Raw genomic sequence first — 20,365 nt, forward strand, 5'->3', positions numbered from 1 at the left:
CCTGGCCTGACAGGTCCATGGAAGAATCTAAACTTGCCATCACACCATCGTCCTTGCACGGTCTCTGGTGCTGCTCTAGAATCTGGGATCCGGAGATCAGTGTTACACCTCCCAGTTCTTAGAGTGCTTCCCACCCCCTCAGCCCTGGGGCTTGAACTCAGGGCCTGGGTACTGTCCTTGGGCTTGCTTTCTCTCTCTCTCTCTCTCTCTCTCTCTCTCTCTCTCTCTCTCTCTCTCTCTCTCTCTCTCTCTCTCTCTCTTTCTTTCTTTCTTTCCTTCTTTTGTTTGCTAGTCCTGGGCTTGAAGAGCACTGTCCTTGGACTTTCTCAAGGCTAGAGCTCTACCACTTGAGCCTCAGCACTACTTCCGGCTTTTTTCTATGTATGTGGTACCAGGGAATTGATCACCAGGTCCTTATGCATGCTATGTCCTTGGGCTTTCTTAAGGCTAGCACTCTATCACTTGAGCCATAACACCGCTGCAAGCTTTTTCTGTGTATGTGGTACTGAGGAATCAAACCCAGGGCTTTGTGCATACTGGGCAAGTATTCTACCACCAGGCCACACTCCCAACTCCTATCTTAAGTCTCTTGGCCCATGTCCCTTGGGGCAGGCCCTTTCTTTGAAGACTACCCACTCCTCAGAGCTGTCCACAGTGCTGCTTAGCCCAGGGGATATTGGGAGGCAGCTGTGGGGCCCTGGCCAGGCCTGGCATGCTGTGGTCTCAGGACGTGCTGCTCTCTCAGGTGGCACGTGGGCCAGGCCCAGAGCACACTGCCCTGGACTTGAAGCCTTTGGATCAAATGGTCATTGGTTTGATCCTGTGATTCAGGATGATCTGTCAATGGGGACAACATCAAAACATATGACAGAGACGTCAAGCCCTAAGGAAATCAATCCCTGTGTTGCCCCACTCCCCTTTCCTGAGGGAAATTCCAGTGGACCCACTTACCAGGGGTTATATGGCACACATGAGAAAAAAAAAATCTGATCTGCTCTGTGATAAACCAAGGAAGAATTTCAACCAGCTGGAACCATGGGGTGTGAAGGGGAAGATGGGAGTTGGTTTCCTCTCTAGCATTACCCCCTGGGGCCTGCATCAACCTAGATACCCTGAGAACCTGGCCACCAGGGATATGCAAGGACCCTTGGGCTCATCTCCTGCAGTTGTTCCATTTGGCAGATGCAGACATGGAAGGTGGGCGTGGCTTGCTGGGCATCACATTTCCCGTCTCAGGCAGAGATGGAGGCAAGAGCCCCGGGTGTCCAGGCCCCCAGCCAGGAGTCTCTCCCCTGAACTAACAGGCTTCAAGGGCTCGGGTTTCTGAAAAGTCCCCTGCGTAGTGACAATCAAAAGGAGCCTAATCTTAGGGGTTCAATGGGCCTGCTGCAGCGTTGCCTGCCCTAGCCCTGGGCATGTATAGCTCCACACACTGTCCTGACCTCAGTTCTTCATGTGTAAAATAGGGTTAACTCCCATGACCCATATGCGTGGAGATTGCCAAGAGAGCAGACTTCACCTGTTCTGACCACAGTAAAATGTGAGTTAAAACATAGGGTAAACCGGAGGCGGTGGCTCAAGCCTGTAATCCTAGCTACTCAGGAGGCTGAGATCTGAGGGTCAAGGTTCAAAGCCAGCCCAGCACAAAAGGACCTGAGACTCTTATCTCCAATTAACCTCTAGAAAACAGGAAACGGGGCTTGGCTCGAGGGTAGGGTGGTAGCTTGGAGCTGAAGAGCTGAGAGATAGCACCCAGATGGAGTTCAAGCCCCATACCCCGCAAAACAAAACAAAACACCCTTACTTTAGGGCCAGGAGTGTAGCCTAGCGGTAGAGCGCTTTGCCTAGTATGCATGAAGCCCTAGGTTCGACTCCTCAGTACCACATATACAGAAAACACCAGAAGTGATGCTGTAGCTCAAGGACAGTTGCCTATGCCCTGAGTTCAAGCCCCAGGACTGGCAAAAAAACTTACTTTAGGGCTGGAAGTTTGGCCTAGTGATAGAGTGCTTGCCTAGCATGCATGAAGACCTAGGTTCAATTCCTCGGTACCACATACACAGAAAAAGCTGGAAGCAGTGCTGTGGCTCAAGTCGCAGAATGTTAGCCTTGAGCAAGTTCTAGTGTCCAGGCCCTGAGTTCAAGCCCCAGGACTGGCAAAAAAAAAAAATCAGGGAAATAAGGTTGGGAATATTGACATAATGAAGTTAGGTTTGATTACATGTGATCTTAGACTGTTCCCTCCCCTTTTATGTGCTTCAAATGTCTATTAGTATGAGACTAGTGTAGAGCTCTGAACCTAGACATTAGCTGATATTTCGTTGTGTCTCTTCATCTGCCCATCCCATGGCTTTGTAATGCCTGGAAATGATGCTGCCCTGGAATTTTCTGGTTATGATTTTGCCTCTGTCCCTCACTGCTGATGAACATGGGCCAAGTGAGTCACCTTCTCTGAGCCTCTGCAGATCATCACAAAGCAGGGAGCTCAATCTCCCTGCCTCACTGAGTCACTGTGAGGCAGAATGACCGGAAGTATAGAAAGGACTTAACACAATGCCTAGCACATAATAAGCACTCAATAAATGCTTTAATAGGAAAGCACAGATTTGGGAATCAGGCTACCTTGGGCTTGAACCCTAGTTTGGCTCTCTGTGACTTCAGCCAATTAACTCTCTGAGCCTTGTTTCCTACTGGGGAACAAAACCCAGGCCAATCCCTCCCTCCCCCCCAACCCCCTTTGCAGGGCTGTCATGCGGATTAGATGACAAGACGTGCTTGGATGCCTGGAGTGGCCCTCATGGGAATTTTCCTGTCTTTCTCCCTGGCCGGCAATAGTGCTGTCCCGGCCAGGGCCCAGGCTGGACCTAGTCCCACTGTCCATCTGCTTGGCCTCTGCACCTGGATGGCCCATTGTGGCTGGAGAAAGTCAACAGCCATGTGAAAGCTCCTCACAGCTGACAGATCTGTTCAGGAAAACAGCAGCAAGGCCGGGTCCCCACAGCCCTTCTGTTTTCCCTGGGTACTTCCTGCGTGCGTGCTCTCAGTCGCTAGCTCGCGCTCGCGCGCTCTCTCTCTCTCTCTCTCTCTCTCTCTCTCTCTCTCTCCCTCCCTCCCTCCCTCCCTCCCTCCCTCCCTCCCTCCCTCCCTCCCTCCCTCTCTCCCTCCCTCCCTCCCTTCCTCCCTCCCTCCCTCCCTCTCATGCTGGTACTGAAGTTTGACTTCAGGGCCTAGCTGCTGTCATTTAGTTCTTTCACTCAAGGCTGGTGCTCTACCACTTGAACCTCAGCTCCACATCTGGCATTTTGCTGGTTAATTGGACACAAGTCGCATGGACTCTCCTACCTGGGCTTTTCCAATAGTGACCTTCATGGCTGGGAGCGGGCCCTAGGGGGAGAGCGCTCTCCCAGCAGGCACTAAGCCCTGGGTTTGATTCCTCAGTACTACATACTCAGAAAAAGCCAGAAGTAGCACTGTGGCTCAAGTGGCAGAGCACTAGAGCCTTGAGCAAAAGTGTCCAAGGACAGTGCCAAGGCCCTGAGTTCAAGTCCCAGGACTGGCAAAAAAAATGGTGACCTTCATATGTCATCTTCTTAAATAGCTAGGATTACAGGCATCCGACACAGGCATCCAGCTATCTCAGTTCATGTGCTCTCTCTTGAACTCAGGGTCTGGGTGCTGTTTCTGAGCTTTTGTGCTCAAGGCTTCAAACTGTGCCCTGGGGACTCACGAGGTCTTCCCTTGGGGCTATCATCAGCGCTCTTTCTTGAGGTCCTGCACATTCCTATTGTATGTTCCATGGTCATATAAGGACTGTTCCCAGTCTTTGCCCTGGTGCCTTAGACATAGTCCAAGGTTCCTCCACCAAATCCTATTTCACAAGTGTCCCTTGGAGTTGGGTGTAGTGGTACACACTTGCAATCCATCACTAGGGAGGCAGAGAGAGAAAGATCTAGATTCTGAGGTCAGGATGGGATATACAGTAAGACTCTGTCTCAAAGAACCACACCAATAAGCCAGGTGCCAGCGGCACATGCCTGTAATTCTAGCTACTCAGGAGACAGATCTGAGGATTGTAGTTCAAAGCCAGCTTTGGCAGGAAGGTCAGTGAGATTCCTCAAACTACTCAGAAAAAGTCAGCAGTGGCGCTGTAGCTTACGTGGTAGAGCATTAGCCTTGGGCAAAAGGAGCTCAGGGACAGTGCCCAGGCCCAGCGTTCAAGCACCAAGAGCAGCAAACAAAACAAAACGAAAGCAACAACAAACACCAAAACGTAAAAAAAAAAAAAAATAGCTATTAGACTTGCTCTAATGACTTCTGTCTGCCCAAATGGAAAATGTCCTTTTTTTTTTTTTTTTTTTTTTTTTTTTTATTTGTCCAGAGAGCCAAAGGGAGGCTCTGGAAACTTCTGTGTCTGGGCAGGTCATTGTACTACTCCCTGAACCATGTGCCTCTCACATCAGGAAAAGAGGTCTGCCATGTTGGTGCCTGATGTCCACTGAATTCTCAGAAAAATGCTTGCTATTGATTATATGACTCCTGACTTGGCTACTTCTGTTTCAAGTGACCTCAAACAAAGTCTTTTCCTTGTCTGGACTGTTTGAAGGTTGTGTGAAGGAGGGACCCCTTCTGCCAATCAATGCTGCTGAGGAAGGGGTCTTCCATGTCTACAGCAGAATGCCGGGCCAGGCCGGGGTCTGAGGCAAGAGGAATAGAGAACTAAAAGTGACAGTCAATGGGAAGCATTGGTTATTAACCTCTTAAGTACCAGCAACCCACTCTTGAGTTTCTCATCCTTTCCTCCCATCCTAACTAAGGGAAGACCAACTTCCACAGGAAACTTTAGGTACCCAGCCCTCCCTGACACCTGCCCTGAACAGGCTGTTCTTGTTTACGACCCCCCATTGCAGGGGAACAGTGATTGCTCATCCTTGCATGTGATTTGAGAGGTCTTTCAGGCCTGGAGGAAACTCAAGCTCCGCCAGCAGCCTGGCAGCAGAATGCTCAGCTGGTCCCCTCCCGGGGCTCATGTGACCGAGGACCAACTATAAATATCAGAGGGGCCTCAGACCAAGGCAGAATTTGAGCGTCAGGAGGAGAGGGCAAAGAAGATCAGAGTGGGTGTTTGGGGACAAAGACAAGACTTTCCCCCCCAGCTCTGTTCAGTTCAAGGCCGGTGGAAGAGGCAGCCACACCTTTTGGCAATATGGATTATAAGTCAGGCCTGATTCCGGATGGGAACCCCATGGAGAACCTGGAAAAACAGCTGATCTGCCCTATCTGCCTGGAGATGTTTACCAAGCCTGTGGTCATCCTGCCCTGCCAGCACAACCTCTGCCGAAAGTGTGCCAATGACATCTTCCAGGTGGGTGCTGGGCAAAGGACTGGATCCTGGGGTCCCAGAGATTTCTCAGCTTCTCTTCCTCTTAGTATACAACCTTTCCAGCCATCCTCTCAAAAGTGGAGCCCTATGGAGGGCTCTGGACTGCTCTGCGGGCTGGGGGGAGGGGATAGCTTGGCTGTACTGGGCCTTCTCCATGACGCATGACACCCCAACCCCACCCTGCCACAGCTCCCTGCCTGCCCTGCTGGCTTGCTGGGGACTCTCCAGTCAAGAGTCAAATGCCTTGAGTGATAAGAGTGGGAGGGAGGCTGAGAGGAGACAGAAACCAGACCCTGGGGCCAAGATGGTGGCAGGGGGCCCAGAGCTTCGGCAAAGGTGGCAGGGGCAGGGGGTGGCACTGGGCAGTCAAGGTGGCTGTTTGCCATGACGTGGGGGCCAGGACGGGCTCTATCTCCCTGAAAGAGTAAGCACTGGCCAAAAGGCAGGACTCAAAGTTCCCAGAACATTACCCAAAATGCTCTTCTGCCATGTCGTGTGGAAAGCAGCAGATCTAGCAGCACAGTGGACACACGGAGGCATAGAGAGATAAGGTTGATTGCGCCAGAAAGTGTGACTTGAACCCAGGTTCAATAGTGTCTGAGGCAGATACTACTAATTGCTTAGTTGCTCCTCAAGTGTACTCTCTCTGTCTCTCTCTGCTTTGTCTTTCTTGGTCTCTCCATCTCTGTCTCTGTTCTCTCTCTGTGTGTTGTGTGTGTACCCACATTCATTAACCCTGGGGCTTGAACTCAGGGCCTGGCACCATACCTGTGTTTTTTTTTTTTTCCTTCTTCAAAACTGGCGCTCTATTATTAGTTATATGGAGCCACACTTGTACTATGACTCCTTGCTGCTACAGTAGAGATAAGAATCACGATCTCCACTTCTCAGCTTTCTGAGTAGCTAGGGTTACAGGTGTGTGTCACCAGGGCCTGGCTTGCTCTGTGTACATGAGTGGACAGGGAGCCCAGGTCCTTTGGTTTGGCAGATGTAGTAGGGGAAGCAGAGAAAGGAGAATAAGACTAAAAAGGAAAGTGACGGAGCAGGGAGCACTGGCCTCACCTCTGTCTTGGCAACCTACAGGCTGCAAATCCCTACTGGACCAACCGGGGCGGCTCGATGTCCATGTCTGGAGGCCGTTTCCGCTGCCCCTCATGCCGCCACGAGGTGATCATGGACCGCCACGGGGTGTACGGCCTGCAGAGGAATCTCCTGGTGGAAAACATTATCGACATCTACAAGCAGGAGTGCTCCAGGTGAGACTGCAGCTGCGCAGAGCCTCCGCCCGCAGCCATTGTCCTCTCCCTGGCTCCTTCCACCTCCTTGACTGTCAGGACCTGGTCCCTGCTGGACTAGCCATACTGGTCACTGCAAAGAGCCAGGCCACTTGTCCTCAGGCAGGAGGGGTCAAGATGTTGGGCTGCTCATATGGAACACACTGAGCACAGGCAGGGGATGATGGGATGTGAAAGGGAGAGGCCTGAGGCAGAGAAGGCACCTAGGGAGGATGCAGGCAGGTGAGTGGCACTGTGCGGGGCACTGGCAACTACTCATCTTGGTGTCTCAGAGCCGTCTTATAGATCAGGCAGAACTTTGACTCTCCCCATTCTCCAGATGGAGGAATGGAGGCCCCACAGACAGTTAATGACTCAAAGTTTTCCAAGTGGAAAGCACAGATCTAGAAGCTGGACCTGGTTCATGTGGCTCCGGATCTCTCAACTCAATGCTGGGGATGTGGCTCAGCAAGTGCAAGGCCCTCAGTTCAAAACCTCAGTATCTTTCACTCTTCTACCTCCAAAGTAAATCAGGACATCCCTGCAAGATTCCCAGATAGCCGGGCACTGGTGACTCACGCCTGTAATCCTAGCTACTCAGGAGGCTGAGATCTGAGGATTGTGGTTCAAAGCCAGCCCGGCACGAAAGTCCATGAAACTCTTATCTCTAATAAACAACCAGAAAACTGGAAGTGGTGCTATGGCTCAAGTGGTAGAGCACTAGCCTTGAGGTGAAGAGCTCAGAAACAGTGCCCAGGCTCAGAGTTCAAGACCTATGACTGACAAAAAAACAAAAAGCAAACAAACTCCCAGATTGCTGACCTCATTATGGTCTTTATGAGCCAAAACCTTTGCTACCTGGAAATAGGCAGTGTTGTGTCCAAGAGAGGGTGACAGAGCAGGCCTAGCAGAGGAAAGCCTAGGTGGGGCAGGGAGGGTACTGGCTCTTCAACTTCTGTTGCTTATGCATTAGAAGGCCTGGAGGCAAGCCTTTGGGGCTTCATTTCCTTGAAAGGGACAGACAGTAACATGAGTCACTGTGATAGTCAAGTAGGGTACTGATAGGAAATGTGAAAAATATAAAAAATGCACTGAATAACCACTATGTGCTATCACTGTACTCAGCCATCTACTTTTCATGGTAATTCTTTAAGGCATTCTTTCTTTTCTTTCTTTTTTTTTTTTTTTTTGTGCTGTTACTAGAGCTTGAATGCAAGGTCTTGAGCTCTTGCTTAGTTATGTTTGTTTTTGTTTTTCCTCAAGACTGGAGCTCTCCTACTGGAGCCAAGCTTCATTTTTGGCTTCTGGTAGTTAACTGGAGATAAGAGACTTACAAACTTTGCTTCAGGGGCTGGCTTCAAGCCTCAATTCTCCAGATCTTAGCCTCCTGAATAGCTAACATTATAAGCATAAATAACGAGTGCCCAGCTCAGCTCTAAAAGGCATTCTTTTTTTCTTTTTTCTTTTTTTTTGCCAGTCCTGGACCTTGAATTCAGGGCCTGAGCATTGTCCTTTGGCTTTTTCCTCAAGGCTAGCATTCTACCACTTGAGCCACAGTAACACTTCTGGCTTTTTTTTTTTTTTTTTTTTGTATATGGTACTGAGGAATCAAACCCAAGTCCTCATGCATGCTAGGCATGCACTCTACCACTAAGCCAAACTCCCGGCCTCTAAAAGACATTCTTATCTCCCTTTCTACCATGAGGAAATAGTTCAGAGAGGGTCAGAGGTTCACCCAAGGCCACACAGCTAGCAAGAGAGAGTAACTGCACAGTGAACATTCTTAACTGCTGTTCTAGATAGCTTCCCCACTGCTAGATCTCAGCACTACCAAACAAAAATCGCCTTGCTCATCCTTACTGTCATGACAGAGTTGATAGCACCAGATATCTGCTTACTGTTGATCTCAGAAGAGCATGTTGTCTTTGGACCAGGGCTGTGCTGTTTCCTACATGTCATATTCTTACAGAACTTTGGCCATGGTCATAGCAACTTGGAGAGAAACGAAGGCTCCCAAGTGACAAAGCAAAGCCAGGCACTGATGGCTCCCACCCCACACCTATGATCCTAGTGACTGAGGAGGCTGAGATCTAGGAACATGGACTGAAGCTAACCGGAGAAGAAAAGTCTGAGTAGATTTATCTCTGATTAACCAGCAAAAGGCTAGAAGTAGAGGTGTGGCTCAAGTGGTAGAGCAGGGCTTGAAGTCCTGAGCTCTAACGCTAGTACGGGTGGGCACACACTCTCCCTCCCCCCCGCCCCCTTACAAAGAAATCTAGTGGCAGAGTCTTCTGGGTTTGGATCCAGATGCCAAATTGTAGACTTTGGAGGGTAGACACCTAGAAGTGAGACTGGAGACAGATCTTCAAGATAAATCTTTTCCTTCCTTCCTTCCTTCCTTCCTTCCTTCCTTCCTTCCTTCCTTCCTTCCTTCCTTCCTTCCTCCCTCCCCCTTCTTTTTTTTGTCAGTTATGGGACTTGAACTCTAGGCTGGGGCTCTGTCCCTGAACCCTTCACCTCAAGGCTAGTGCTTTACCACTTTGAGCTATAGCACCACTTCCAGTTTTCTTGTTGTCTAATGGTAGAGTGCTTGCCCAGCATATATGAAGCCCTGGGTTTGATTCCTCAGTACCAATAGAAAAAGCTGGAAGTGATGCTGTGGCTCACATGGTAGAATGCTAGCCTTGAGAAAGTTTAAGGACAGTGTCCAGGCCCTGAGTTCAAGACTTAGGACTGGTACAAAAAAACCCATGGGGAAGTGGGGAGTTTTACTGACTTTCCTGCCCTGGCTGGCTTTGAACCATGATCCTCAGATCTCATCCTCCCGAGTAGCTAGAATTGCAGGCATTAGCCACTGGTGCCCAGTGACCCTTAAGATCTTGTTTGACCCCTGCACCCCTGCCTGTTCTGATCACAGACACAGAGGAGGCACCATGTTGGCAGGCAAGGGGCTTATACCAGAGCTGGCAGGGATAGCAGTCTAGGGTGTGACCGGCTATCCAAGGCTGTTGGTCGGGGAGGTGTTGACACTGATAAGCCACTGTCACCTTGTGACATTTCTGAGATGCCTGTGACATTAAGAGCAGGAGATCAGAGGCAGTGTAGACACATGACTATAACCCCAATGACTATGTGCTCTCGCTGGAGACAGGAGGCCCAGGCTCAAACACTGGCATCTAGGTGGGGGAACAAACCAAGAGAGAAACAACCTAGCCCCGTGTTGGGAGAGAGCGTATTAATGGGAAAGAGTTGTTCTATCCATGCTTTGGAGAAGGAAGAGAAAAGGATTCTGGGTTTCTAACTCCAGAACCTTTGGGTATCGAGGACTCAACACTTGTGTTGGTCATCACATTCTGTTCTGGGGACACCCTCGGGATGTGTTAATTACATTTTTGTTTTTGAAACAAAGTCTCTCCTTGTAGTCAAACTCAGGATCCTCTTGTTTCAGCCTCCCAAGTGTTGAGATTACAGGCATGTATCATCACCCTTGGCTCTTTGTTGTGTATTCTTTCTCCTTACATTTATCTACTGCCTCTTCCATGCCAGGCACTGTCCACTGTCCACTTAGAAGTAAAGAAAACTGTCAGGTTTCTCTGCCTGAATGGAGATACAGTCTAGTAGATTAAATATAGAATTCTATGAGGCCATCAGTATAAATTGCTTAGCTCAGGGCCTAGCTGCAGTAACCAAGAGCTATGGTAACTATAATTAGAGTAAAAGAGCTGCAGTCTCTGCTGTCCACCTTGCTGGTTGACCTTGGGCAAGTTTGTCCATTTCTCCATTCCCTCTCTGAGACCTCTCCATGTCTAACTCCCTGGAATTCTATGATTTTCCTCATATCCTTTGTGCTGCCCAACACAGGCCAGCTCCAGCATTGGAGTCCTAGGATGTGGGTGATAGGTTTCGTGTTAGTGGCTTCCCTGGTCCTGGGTTCCCAGAAGATGAAAGGCAAAAAAGTTTAAGCCTGAAATCCTAGCTACTCCAGAGGCTGAGACCCGGGGGTTATGGTTCAAAGCTATCTCAGGTAGAAAAGTCTGAGACATCTCCCATTAACCAGCAAAATGCTGGACTGGAGGCATGGCTTAAATGGTAGAGCACCAGATGTGAATAACCAAACTTAAAAAAATAAAAATAATGAGAGAGCTCAAGGACCTCAGTTTGAATTCCAGTACACTTACAAAAGCAAAAGTTTGGGAGCTCAGGGTGTGAATTTGGGTGACTGGAGCAGGGGATGGAGGCAAGGATTCATGACACCCTGACTTGTGACTCTTCTTTCCCTCAGCCGGCCCCTGCAGAAGGGCAGCCACCCAATGTGCAAGGAGCATGAAGATGAGAAAATCAACATCTACTGCCTCACGTGTGAGGTACCCACCTGCTCCATGTGCAAGGTGTTCGGGGCCCACCAGGCCTGTGAGGTAGCCCCACTGCAGAGCGTCTTCCAGGGACAGAAGGTACCAGCTCTGGCCACTGCCACCCCTGGACAATTCCAGACGTGGATTGATCTCGGTAGATGTGCTGAGCAGGCTTTTCAGGAGTAGTTGCTCGGGAGGGACTTCCAGGCCACAGGGCCGTGGCTCTGAGCTCATGGGTTATATATATATACTCACAGCCACTTGAGAGCACCGGAGTGTGTCCACAGGGCACAGACCAGACCCTCGCGCCAAGCCACCAAGCCCTCTCAGACCATGGCTTCTCCATCACCTGTCCCAGGCTCCATACTGGAGTCCCACCATCCAGCCTCTTTCTGGGCTTTCTGCTCCCTCCCCACTCTTCTCTTAGTCTTTCTTTTCTAGAATGTTCTAGCTCTTTCATTCTATGCCAGTACCTTGCTGTGCGTTATGGGAAGCTCAGTATCCACTTTCTGGGCCTCGCCTGTCAGTAAAGGATGCACAGAGTCTTCCTGGCAGTGGACCACGTTATGCCCACCCGCAGCCTGGAGTCTTATCTCTGTCTCTCCTAGACTGAACTGAGCAACTGTATCTCCATGCTGGTGGCGGGGAATGACCGAGCACAGACAATCATCACTCAGCTGGAGGACTCCTGTCGAGTGACCAAGGTGAGGGGAGAGAGAGGAGCCCTGCTTGGAGTTTGAAGCCTCTCCTCCCCCATGCAATTGTTCTCTGGGGGAGGAGGTTGAGATTAAAAGCTGGGGCTGTGAGCCCTGAGCGTCTATCAGGAATGGTGGGGGAGGAATGAAGCCATCCACCCACTCACTCATTCAGCAAATACTTGCTAAGCACAGCTGTGGCAGGCGCTGCCCAAGGAGCTGACCCCATCCCCGGCTCAGGGAGTGTCCTGCCCACAGTTCCCAGAATCTGTTCAGCGCTATTTCCAGAATGCTGTTCCCTACAAGGTTGTAGACTGACTTCTCAAACTCTAAAAGCATTCCTGTCATCCTGGGACCTTGGGAAATTCAGGGTTCATTCAGTAGATCTGGAAGGCAGCATGCAGTTAGGGATTTCTTCATTTATTTTATCAGACATAAGCATTTATTTATTTATTTATTGGCGCGAGTTCTGGGACCTGAGCTCTGGGCTTTTCTTTCTTTCTTTCTCAAAACTAGCGCTCTGCCACTCGAGTTCCACTTCTGGCTTTTTAAAGTGCTTCATTGAAGATAAGAATCTCACAGACTTTCCTGCCCAGGCTGGCTTTGCAACCTCGATCCTCAGATCTCAGCCTCCTGAGTAGCTAGGATTCCAGGCATAAGCCACCAGTGCCCATCTTTGTTTGACTTTCTTTAAGATGGGGATATTGTGAGCTGTCTTCCCACTTTAGAGGAGGTGACTGCCCAGTTTCTGTCCCCAGGAGAACAGCCACCAGGTGAAGGAAGAGCTGAGCCAGAAGTTTGACGCCCTGTACGCCATCCTGGATGAGAAGAAGAGTGAGCTGCTGCAGCGGATCACACAGGAACAAGAGGAGAAGCTCAGCTTCATTGAGACCCTGATCCAGCAGTACCGGGAACAGCTGGACAAGTCCACCAAGCTGGTGGAGACAGCCATTCGGTCGTTGGACGAGCCTGGCGGGGCCACTTTCCTCTTGGTGAGCAGAGCTTGGAGGGTCCGGGCAGGCTTGGCCTGTGATGTTCTGTTGACCATCTGTGGCCCGTTGGTCAAGCCATTTAAACCATAGCATGCCTCAGTTTCTCATCTAGGACAGGGGCATACAGTAAGACCTGTCTTCTTATTATTGGTTTTATAATGATTAAGTGGATATTTATGAATGGCTTGGGGACAGAGGTGACAATAATAATAATAATAATAGTAATAATGATAATATCCTAGGGCTGGGAGTTTGGCCTAGTGGTAGAATTGCTTGCCTAGCATCCACGAAGACATAGGTTTGATTCCTCGGTACCACATATATGGAAAAAAGCTGGAAATGGTGCTGTGGATTCGATGGTAGAGCTTTAGCCTTGACGAAAAAGTCCAAGGGCAGTGCTCAGGCCCTGAGTTCAAGGCCCAGGACTGGCAAAAAAAAAAAAAATCCCTGCCCTAAGAAAGCTTGTGGGGGTGACAGAAAAAGTACCACCTTAAAACTTCAAAGCTGAGTTCTTTAAGCATATCCTTACCTGGACACTAGTAGCTCATGTGTATAATCCTAGCTATTCAGGAATCTGAGGTCTGAGGATTGCAGTTCGAAGCCAGCCTGGGCAGGAAAGTCCTTGAGACTCTTCTCTTCATTTAAGTACCCAAAAAGAGAAAAAAGCTGAAAGTGACATTGCAGCTCAAGTGGCAGAGCACTAGCCTGGAGAAAACAACTCAAACAGGAATAATGCCTACGTCGTGAGTGCAAGCCCCAGGACTGGCACGAACAAACACAAATGTATCCTTAGCTTCTCTCTTGGGCTGGGCTTTGTCCCAGTGGGATGACAGGGCTGCTGGTTTCTCGGGAACCCTTGGACTTGGCAGTGTTTGGATGGATACCTTGAGAGCCCAGGCTGCCTCCCAGGACAGCAAGAGGGTCCTACAGGCCAATAGAGACCCGTGGAGACCACAGAGAGAGGGAAAAAAAACAAACCAAGAGCCTGCAACTGAGGCTGGGGAGTGAATCACTCTTGAGTTATGGACCCACACCCGTTGTGCACCTGCAACACCCAGGCAATGGTTTTGCATGTGTTTTGGGGTCACTCCCTTCTGCAGCTCTAACCTCATGTTCACTTCCTCTCAACCCACAGAGTGCCAAGCCGCTCATCAAAAGGTGAGTGTCTTCTCAGGGGCTGTGACCTAAGCAACCCCCTCCCCCCAACCCCCAGGGCCTCTGACTTCTACCGAGTGGGACCCTGTGCATTAGCTCTGTGGGAGGGATTCACCAACTGCCTTCCCTGACCTTTGATCGCTGGCTTTCTTAGACCATCTGCTCTGTTGGAGGCTGGAGAGGAAACACTGCCCCCCTCCAGGGGCCTCTCCCGACATAAGGGCCAAAGTAGGAATCTGGCACAGACACTCCAAGGTCTAAGGCTAAGACACCCCCCTCCCTGCTCAGAGCCCTGATCTCAGCCTTCCTCTTTTCTTCCCCGCAGCATCGTGGAAGCTTCCAAGGGCTGCCAGCTGGGGAAGACAGAGCAGGGCTTTGAAAACATGGACTACTTTACGGTGGACTTAGAGCACATTGCAGAAGCCCTACGGGCCATCGACTTTGGAACAGGTGAAAGGAAGTGGTGGTGTCATTTCTCTGCTGGCCTGCCCGTGTCCTTCCCACCATGCCCTGTTGGCAAGCAGAGCACTAACAAAGATCCCCTCAACTCTCAGGCCAAACTCACGCCAACTTTGAAACGAGCCCAGAGTCTAGCCTAGGACCTAGTGCATAAATATCACTCAGTAAATTATGCAAGGATTCAGACAATATGACACCTGGAATTGGAAAGACCTGAATTCAAACTGGTATCTTGCCTTGTGTGTGTTGTCTGTGAGACTTTTGGTGACCTTCCCTGCCTCCTCCACCCCTCATTTTCTCCTCTCCCCTCTCCTCCCCTCCCCTCTCTCCTCCCCTCTCCTCTCTTTTCTTTCCCTTCCCTCCCTTTGCCATTCATTTCTTTCTCTTCCTCTCTTTTTTCTTCCTTTTTTTTTGGTTTGGGGTGTGTGTGTGTGTGTGTGTGTGTGTGTGTGTGTGTGTGTGTGTGTGTGTACAGATTCTAGGACTTTAACTGAGGGTCTGGGTGGAGTTCTTGAGTTTTGTTGTTGTCTTTCTGTTCAAGGATAGCACTTTACACTAAGGCACAGCTTCACTTCTGGCTTTTTGGTGGTAAATTGGAGATAAGAGTTTCCTGCCCAGGAAATCCTACCCAGGAATCCTCAAATCTCAATCTTTTATGTATCTAGGATTATAGGAGTGAGCCACCAGTGCCTGGCTTGAGCTTTATTTTCCTAACTCCAAAATTAGGTTAAGGAGCCAGACGCCAAAGCCAGCCCAGGCACAAAAGTCCCTGAGACTTGTCTCCAATTAACCACCAGAAAACCAGAAGTGGTACTGTGGCTCAAGAGGTAGAGTGGTAGGCTTGAGATGAAGAGCTCAGGGATAGTATCCAGGCCCAGAGTTCAAGCCCCAGGACTGACAAAAAATTAGGTTAAGGGGCTGGGACTGTGGCTTAGTGGTAGAGGGCTTGCCTAGCATGCATGTAGCCCTGGGTTTGATTCCTCAGTACCACATAAACAGAAAACACTAGAAGTAGTGCTGTGCCTCAAGTGATAGAGTGCTAGTCTTGAGTAAAAGAAGCTCAGGGACAGCACCAGGCCCCGAGTTCAAGTCCCAGGAGTGGCAAACAATAAATAAATAAAAATTAGGTTGAACTGTGCCTCTAGCACTAGGGAGGTATAGGGAGAATAACCGTGAATTCAAGGCCAGCCTGAGATACTTAGTTGGGTTCAGGATAACTTGTGTTATATAGTAAAACTTGCTTGTTTTGCTTTTCAAAAAAGAGATGCTGGGCCGGGAGTTTGGCCTAGTGGTTAAAGTGCTTGCCTAGCATACATGAAGACCCGGGTTCAATTCCTCGGTACCACATACATAGAAAAAAGCCGGAAGTGGTGCTGAGGCTCAAGTGGTAGAGCTCTAGCCTTGAGAAAATCCAAGGACAGTGCTCAGGCCCTGAGTTCAAGCCCAGGACTGGCAAAAAAAAAAAAAAAAGAGAGATGCTCAGGAATGGGCGTGTCTGTGTGAATGTACATTGAGAAGGCCTGTCCTTCTAAACCTCCCTAAGCCTCGATTTCCCTACACAAAGAGAAGGTGGCAACAGCTACCATAATTTATCGAACCTCCCAAGTCCTGGGCACTAAATCCTTGATAAAGGACATCATAGATCTATCACCTAATGACAATATTAAGAGGAAAGTTCTTTCATCAGTTCCATTTTGTAAAGTAAGGCTCAGAGAAGGTGAGTGACTTAGTCAAGGCCACAAAGCTAATAATTAGCCCATGTGAATCCCACTGAGGGCTGTCTGGCTCTCACGATTTCCCCAGGATATTTGACAGAGCGCATGCTCAGCACTAGCACAACGCTGGGGCCACAAGAAGCCCTCAGTGAATGCTGTTAGGGTAGTAACTGTGATGCTGATTAAACAAGATCCCTGGAGCCAGGCCTTGCTTCACATCTGTAATCCCAACTGCCCAGGAGGCGGAGATCTCAGGGCCACAGTTCAAGGCCAGATCTGGTGGTAAAGTCTGTGACAGTTACTTCCAAGGAACCAGGAAAAGGCCAGAAGTGAGGGTGTGGTTCAGGGAGTAGAGTGCTAGCCTTAAACTGAAAAAAAAAAAAAAAGCCAAGGGAGAGTATGAGGCCCTGAGTGGATGCTCCAGTACTAGCACACGCATGCGCCACACACACACACACACACACACACACACACACACACGAAAAGAAAAAGAAAAGGCCATTGCTAGACTGCAGCAAAGTGAAGGAGGCAGGGCCAGCTCTGAGCCTGCTGAGTCTCTGTTGTGTCTGGGTGCTACATTGGGCTCACACAGGAACAAGTGTTTGCTGCACCTGACTCAGGCCTCCTAGCTGTTCTGTGTCCTAACACAATGGCTCTTTGTGACAGATGAGGAGGAGGAAGAGTTCCTTGAAGATGAAGAAGAGCAGGAAGAGGAAGTAGCCACAGAAGAGAAGGAAGGTAAGCCCTCCCCCCCCCCCCCCCCCCCCCCCCCCCCCCGTGACCTTCCTTCCTCCCTTCCTTCCATAGCCATGCGGGAATCTACTGGGCACAAAATCCCAGGCTCCACAGTAGGAATGGTGCTAGGTCATGGAGTCTCGTTGTTTTCAACTCTTGCTGGCTTTGAACAGTGATCCTGCAGATCTCGGTCTGTTGAGTAGCTAGGATTACGGGTGTGAGCTACTTGCATCCAGAAAATTTACTCTGCCCAGTATGGGAGTTTGAACTCAAGACTGGACTGTATTTAAAACCTGTTGTCTTTTCCTTTAGATAGAGAAAAAAATTACAATAAAAAGCTTCTTGGGGCCAGGAGTGTGGCCTAGCGGTAGAGTGCTTGCCTAGCAAGAAGCCCTGGGTTTGGTTCTTGGTACCACATACACAGAAAAGGCTGGAAAGTAGTGCTGTAGCTCAAGTGGTAGAGCGCTAACCTTGAGAAAACCCATGGATAGCTCTGAGTTCAAACCCCAGGACTGGCAAAAACAAACAAAAAACAAAAAACCAATAGCTTCTCTTTAAGCTGGGTCAGAAGCTCATGACTTTTCTGAAACTTGGGGTACTCACCTGTGCACAGGGACACAGCACGGTCCTTCTGATGAGCTTTGGTAGTAGGGAATAGATGTGATAACTGGTTAGCACTGAGCATGTCTGCTAAACCAGCACATGTTTGTTAATGTTAGTGTTTTTAGCCAATTTATCAATGGAACTAAATGATTTCTTTTCTGATGCCGGTACTTGTGTACTTGCTGGGCTTGCAGGCTCACAGCTGGCATTCTACCATGTGAGGCCTGCCTCTATACCTGGAACCAATTCCAATCTTGCTGAAAAAATAGTAGTCTAACCTCAAAGAGGATTTTTGTTTTGTTTTGTTTTGGCATGAACTCTGGGCCTGGGCGCTGTCCCTGAGCTCTTCAGCTCAAGGCTACCGCCCTACCCCTTGAGCCACAGTGCTACTTCCAGTTTTCTAGTGGTTAATTGGAGATGAGTTTCACTGTCTTTAGTGCCCGGGCTGGCTTTGAACCTTGATCCTCAGATCTCAGCCTCCTGAGTAGCTAGCTGAGTAGCCAATGTGCCTGACAGTTTATTTTATTTTTTGTCAGTTATGGGGTTTGAAATCAGGGTCGGAGTGCTGTCTGTCAACTCATTTGCGTAAAGCTAACCCTTTACTACTTTAAACCATAGCCCCACTTCTTGTTTTCTGGTGGTTAATTGGAGATAAGAGTCCCATGGGGACTTTTTTTGCCTGAGCTGGCCTCAAATTATGATCCTCCGATCTCAGCCTCCAAACTAGCTAGGATTACAGGCATGAGCCACTGGTGCCTGGCTCTCAGAGTATTTTTTGGTGGTGGTGGTGTGTGTGTGAGTCCTGGGTATTGAACTCAGGGCCTGGATGCTATCCCTAAGCTTTTCTGCTCAAGGCTAGCACTTTACCATTGGAGCCATAGCTCCACTTCTGACTTTTTGGTGGTTAATTGTAGATCAAAGTTTTATGGACTTTTTTGCCTGGGCTGGCTTTGAACCAAGATCCTTAGATCTCAGCCTTCTAAGTAGCTAGGATTATAGGTGTGAGTCACCTGCATCCAGCCAGCTTTTATTAATTCTTTTTTAAATAGGCCTGGAGCATGGTCTGCCTAGGTTAGGCTTGCTGTGATTGCTGCGTGGAGCTTCCCTTGGTTAAGATGGAGTTTCAGGGACTTCTCATAGTATATTCTGCCTTAGTCTTCCACGTTACTTGTATGCAGGAAATGCTGTTAGGTGGTTCTATTTGTCGATGTAGCTTGGCAGGCCCTGGAGCCTCTTGAGCCTGTCTCACCAAGCTTTTTCTGTTTCTTTCTTTATTTCAGGACACACCAGTAAGGAGCTGGATGAGTGAGAGACCCTCTGGACAGAGAGAGACGGAGAAGGGGTGTGGGGATGAGCCTGGCTGCCTTGGAGATAGGCCCAGGGTGGGAGGGGTCAGAGCCCCCCAGGGGCAACAGGGAGGTATGTCTTCTCTCTGCTCAGATAGCAGAGACTAGAGTAGAACCCCCACCGCTGTGTTCAGCAACCACTGAAGCATAATTGAAAAATGTGCTTGAATCCATCACACAGGACACTTTTCTACCTTGGTGCAAAGTGAAATATTTTGTACGTTTTGAAAATGTGATTTTCTTTTTTGTATATACTTGTATATGTATGCCAATTTGGTGCTTTTTGTAAAGAAACTTTTTGTATGATCATGCCTGGTCATTGTGTGACTGGCGAGTGTCAGAAGGAAGGGAAGGAAGACAAGTTGATAGAGCTATCCACTTCCTCTTCTCTCTGGGAGAGCTGCGTAGTCTTCCCTGGCCTAGAAAAGGACAATGTACTGTATTCCAGTGCCTGTGCCTGACAGGGGCAGGCACTGAGTGCGTGGTCTATGTTGTTTTAATAAATGCACAATGCTCTCTTCCTGTTATAACAAAAGATCTGGAATTTTATTCACTTACTTTATCTCCTAAGAGAATTCTGCATGGATGAGCAGAAGGCCTGATGGGTAGAAGACATTGGACACACTAGGCTTACATCCCACCTTGAAGGAGATCACTAACCCAGCATTTCACAGTGTGTACCTTGTAAGAAAGCAGACCCTGAAACGGTCCTGGTAGAACAGACTCAATGTCTGCAGAAAGCAGCCTAAAGCAGAATCTGAATGCTTTAGCTGTAGGTCCCATCCCAAGAGCACACAGAGCAAAGGAAAAAGGTATCTGGGAAGGCAAGAAGAGAAGCGAAGGAGCCCATCTACTGTGACTCAAATGAGCTGGACACTGCTTCAGTAAATCCCTAGCTAGTTGCTCAGGCATATGAGGTATTTCAGCAGGCCATAAAGAATACAACACGAGCCAGGTGCTGATAGCTGATGCCTGTAAGCCTAAAATCCTAGCTACTCATCAGGAGGAGATCTTATTTCTAATTCACTACCAGCGAGTTGGAAGTGGAACTGTGGCTCAAAGAGCAGAAAAATTCAGGGATAGCACTCAGGCCCTGACTTCAAGCCTCCTTGGCGCGCACACGTACACACACACACACACACACACACACACACACACACACACCATGAGTCAAACAAGTCTTTCAGTGTCCTATTTAAGACAAGACAACCAGGAACACTAGAAGATGAGCAGCAGCACAGGCCCCAGTCCAACTAAGGTCTCCAAGAGTCATGAGCAACAGGCAAGGCTGCATTGCATTGGAAACGATGCATTCCTGCAGCTCATAACTTCAAGGAACACATGGGCTCCTGAGATCTATTTTTTTTTTTTGCCAGTCCTGGGCTTGAACTCAGGGCTTGAGCACTGTCCTTGGACTTTCTCAAGGCTAGCACTCTACCACTTGAGCCTCAGCACCACTTCCGGCTTTTTGCTATGTATGTGGGGTACTGAGGAATCGAACCCGGGTCTTCGTGCATGCTAGGCAAGCACTCTACCACTAGGCCAAACTCCCGGCCCCTCCTGAGATCTTTTAAGCACGCAGAACAAAGTAGCAAGGTAAGCCTCAGGAGGCTGGGGCAGGAGGATCGTGAATTAAAAGCCAGTTTGTCTCAAATCCAA

At 49.2% G+C, this 20,365-nt stretch overlaps 1 protein-coding gene across 1 annotated transcript; it reads left to right on the forward strand.

The window, feature by feature from the left end:
* Positions 1–4,717: 4,717 nt before the first annotated feature.
* Trim63 (tripartite motif containing 63) lies at positions 4,718–19,224 on the forward strand. The gene is made up of 9 exons (XM_090335513.1): positions 4,718–5,362; positions 6,464–6,636; positions 10,937–11,105; positions 11,615–11,710; positions 12,460–12,693; positions 13,829–13,851; positions 14,174–14,298; positions 16,689–16,760; positions 18,641–19,224. The coding sequence occupies exons 1-9, from the start codon at positions 5,204–5,206 to the stop codon at positions 18,667–18,669; spliced, it is 1,080 nt and encodes a 359-aa protein (XP_090191639.1). The 5' UTR covers positions 4,718–5,203; the 3' UTR covers positions 18,670–19,224.
* Positions 19,225–20,365: the final 1,141 nt, after the last annotated feature.

Source organism: Megascapheus bottae, chromosome 6, assembly GCF_031878675.1.
Source record: "Megascapheus bottae isolate mThoBot1 chromosome 6, mThoBot2.hap1, whole genome shotgun sequence".
Lineage (NCBI taxonomy): Eukaryota > Metazoa > Chordata > Mammalia > Rodentia > Geomyidae > Megascapheus > Megascapheus bottae.

Bases quoted from the DNA above. Each gene is read 5' to 3' on its own strand.
- Trim63 (XM_090335513.1), top strand. From the start codon at position 5,204: ATGGATTATAAGTCAGGCCTGATTCCGGATGGGAACCCCATGGAGAAC. The intron at 11,711-12,459 runs GTGAGGGGAGAG...TTCTGTCCCCAG, and splicing joins ACTCCTGTCGAGTGACCAAG to GAGAACAGCCACCAGGTGAA. The intron at 14,299-16,688 runs GTGAAAGGAAGT...TCTTTGTGACAG, and splicing joins GGCCATCGACTTTGGAACAG to ATGAGGAGGAGGAAGAGTTC.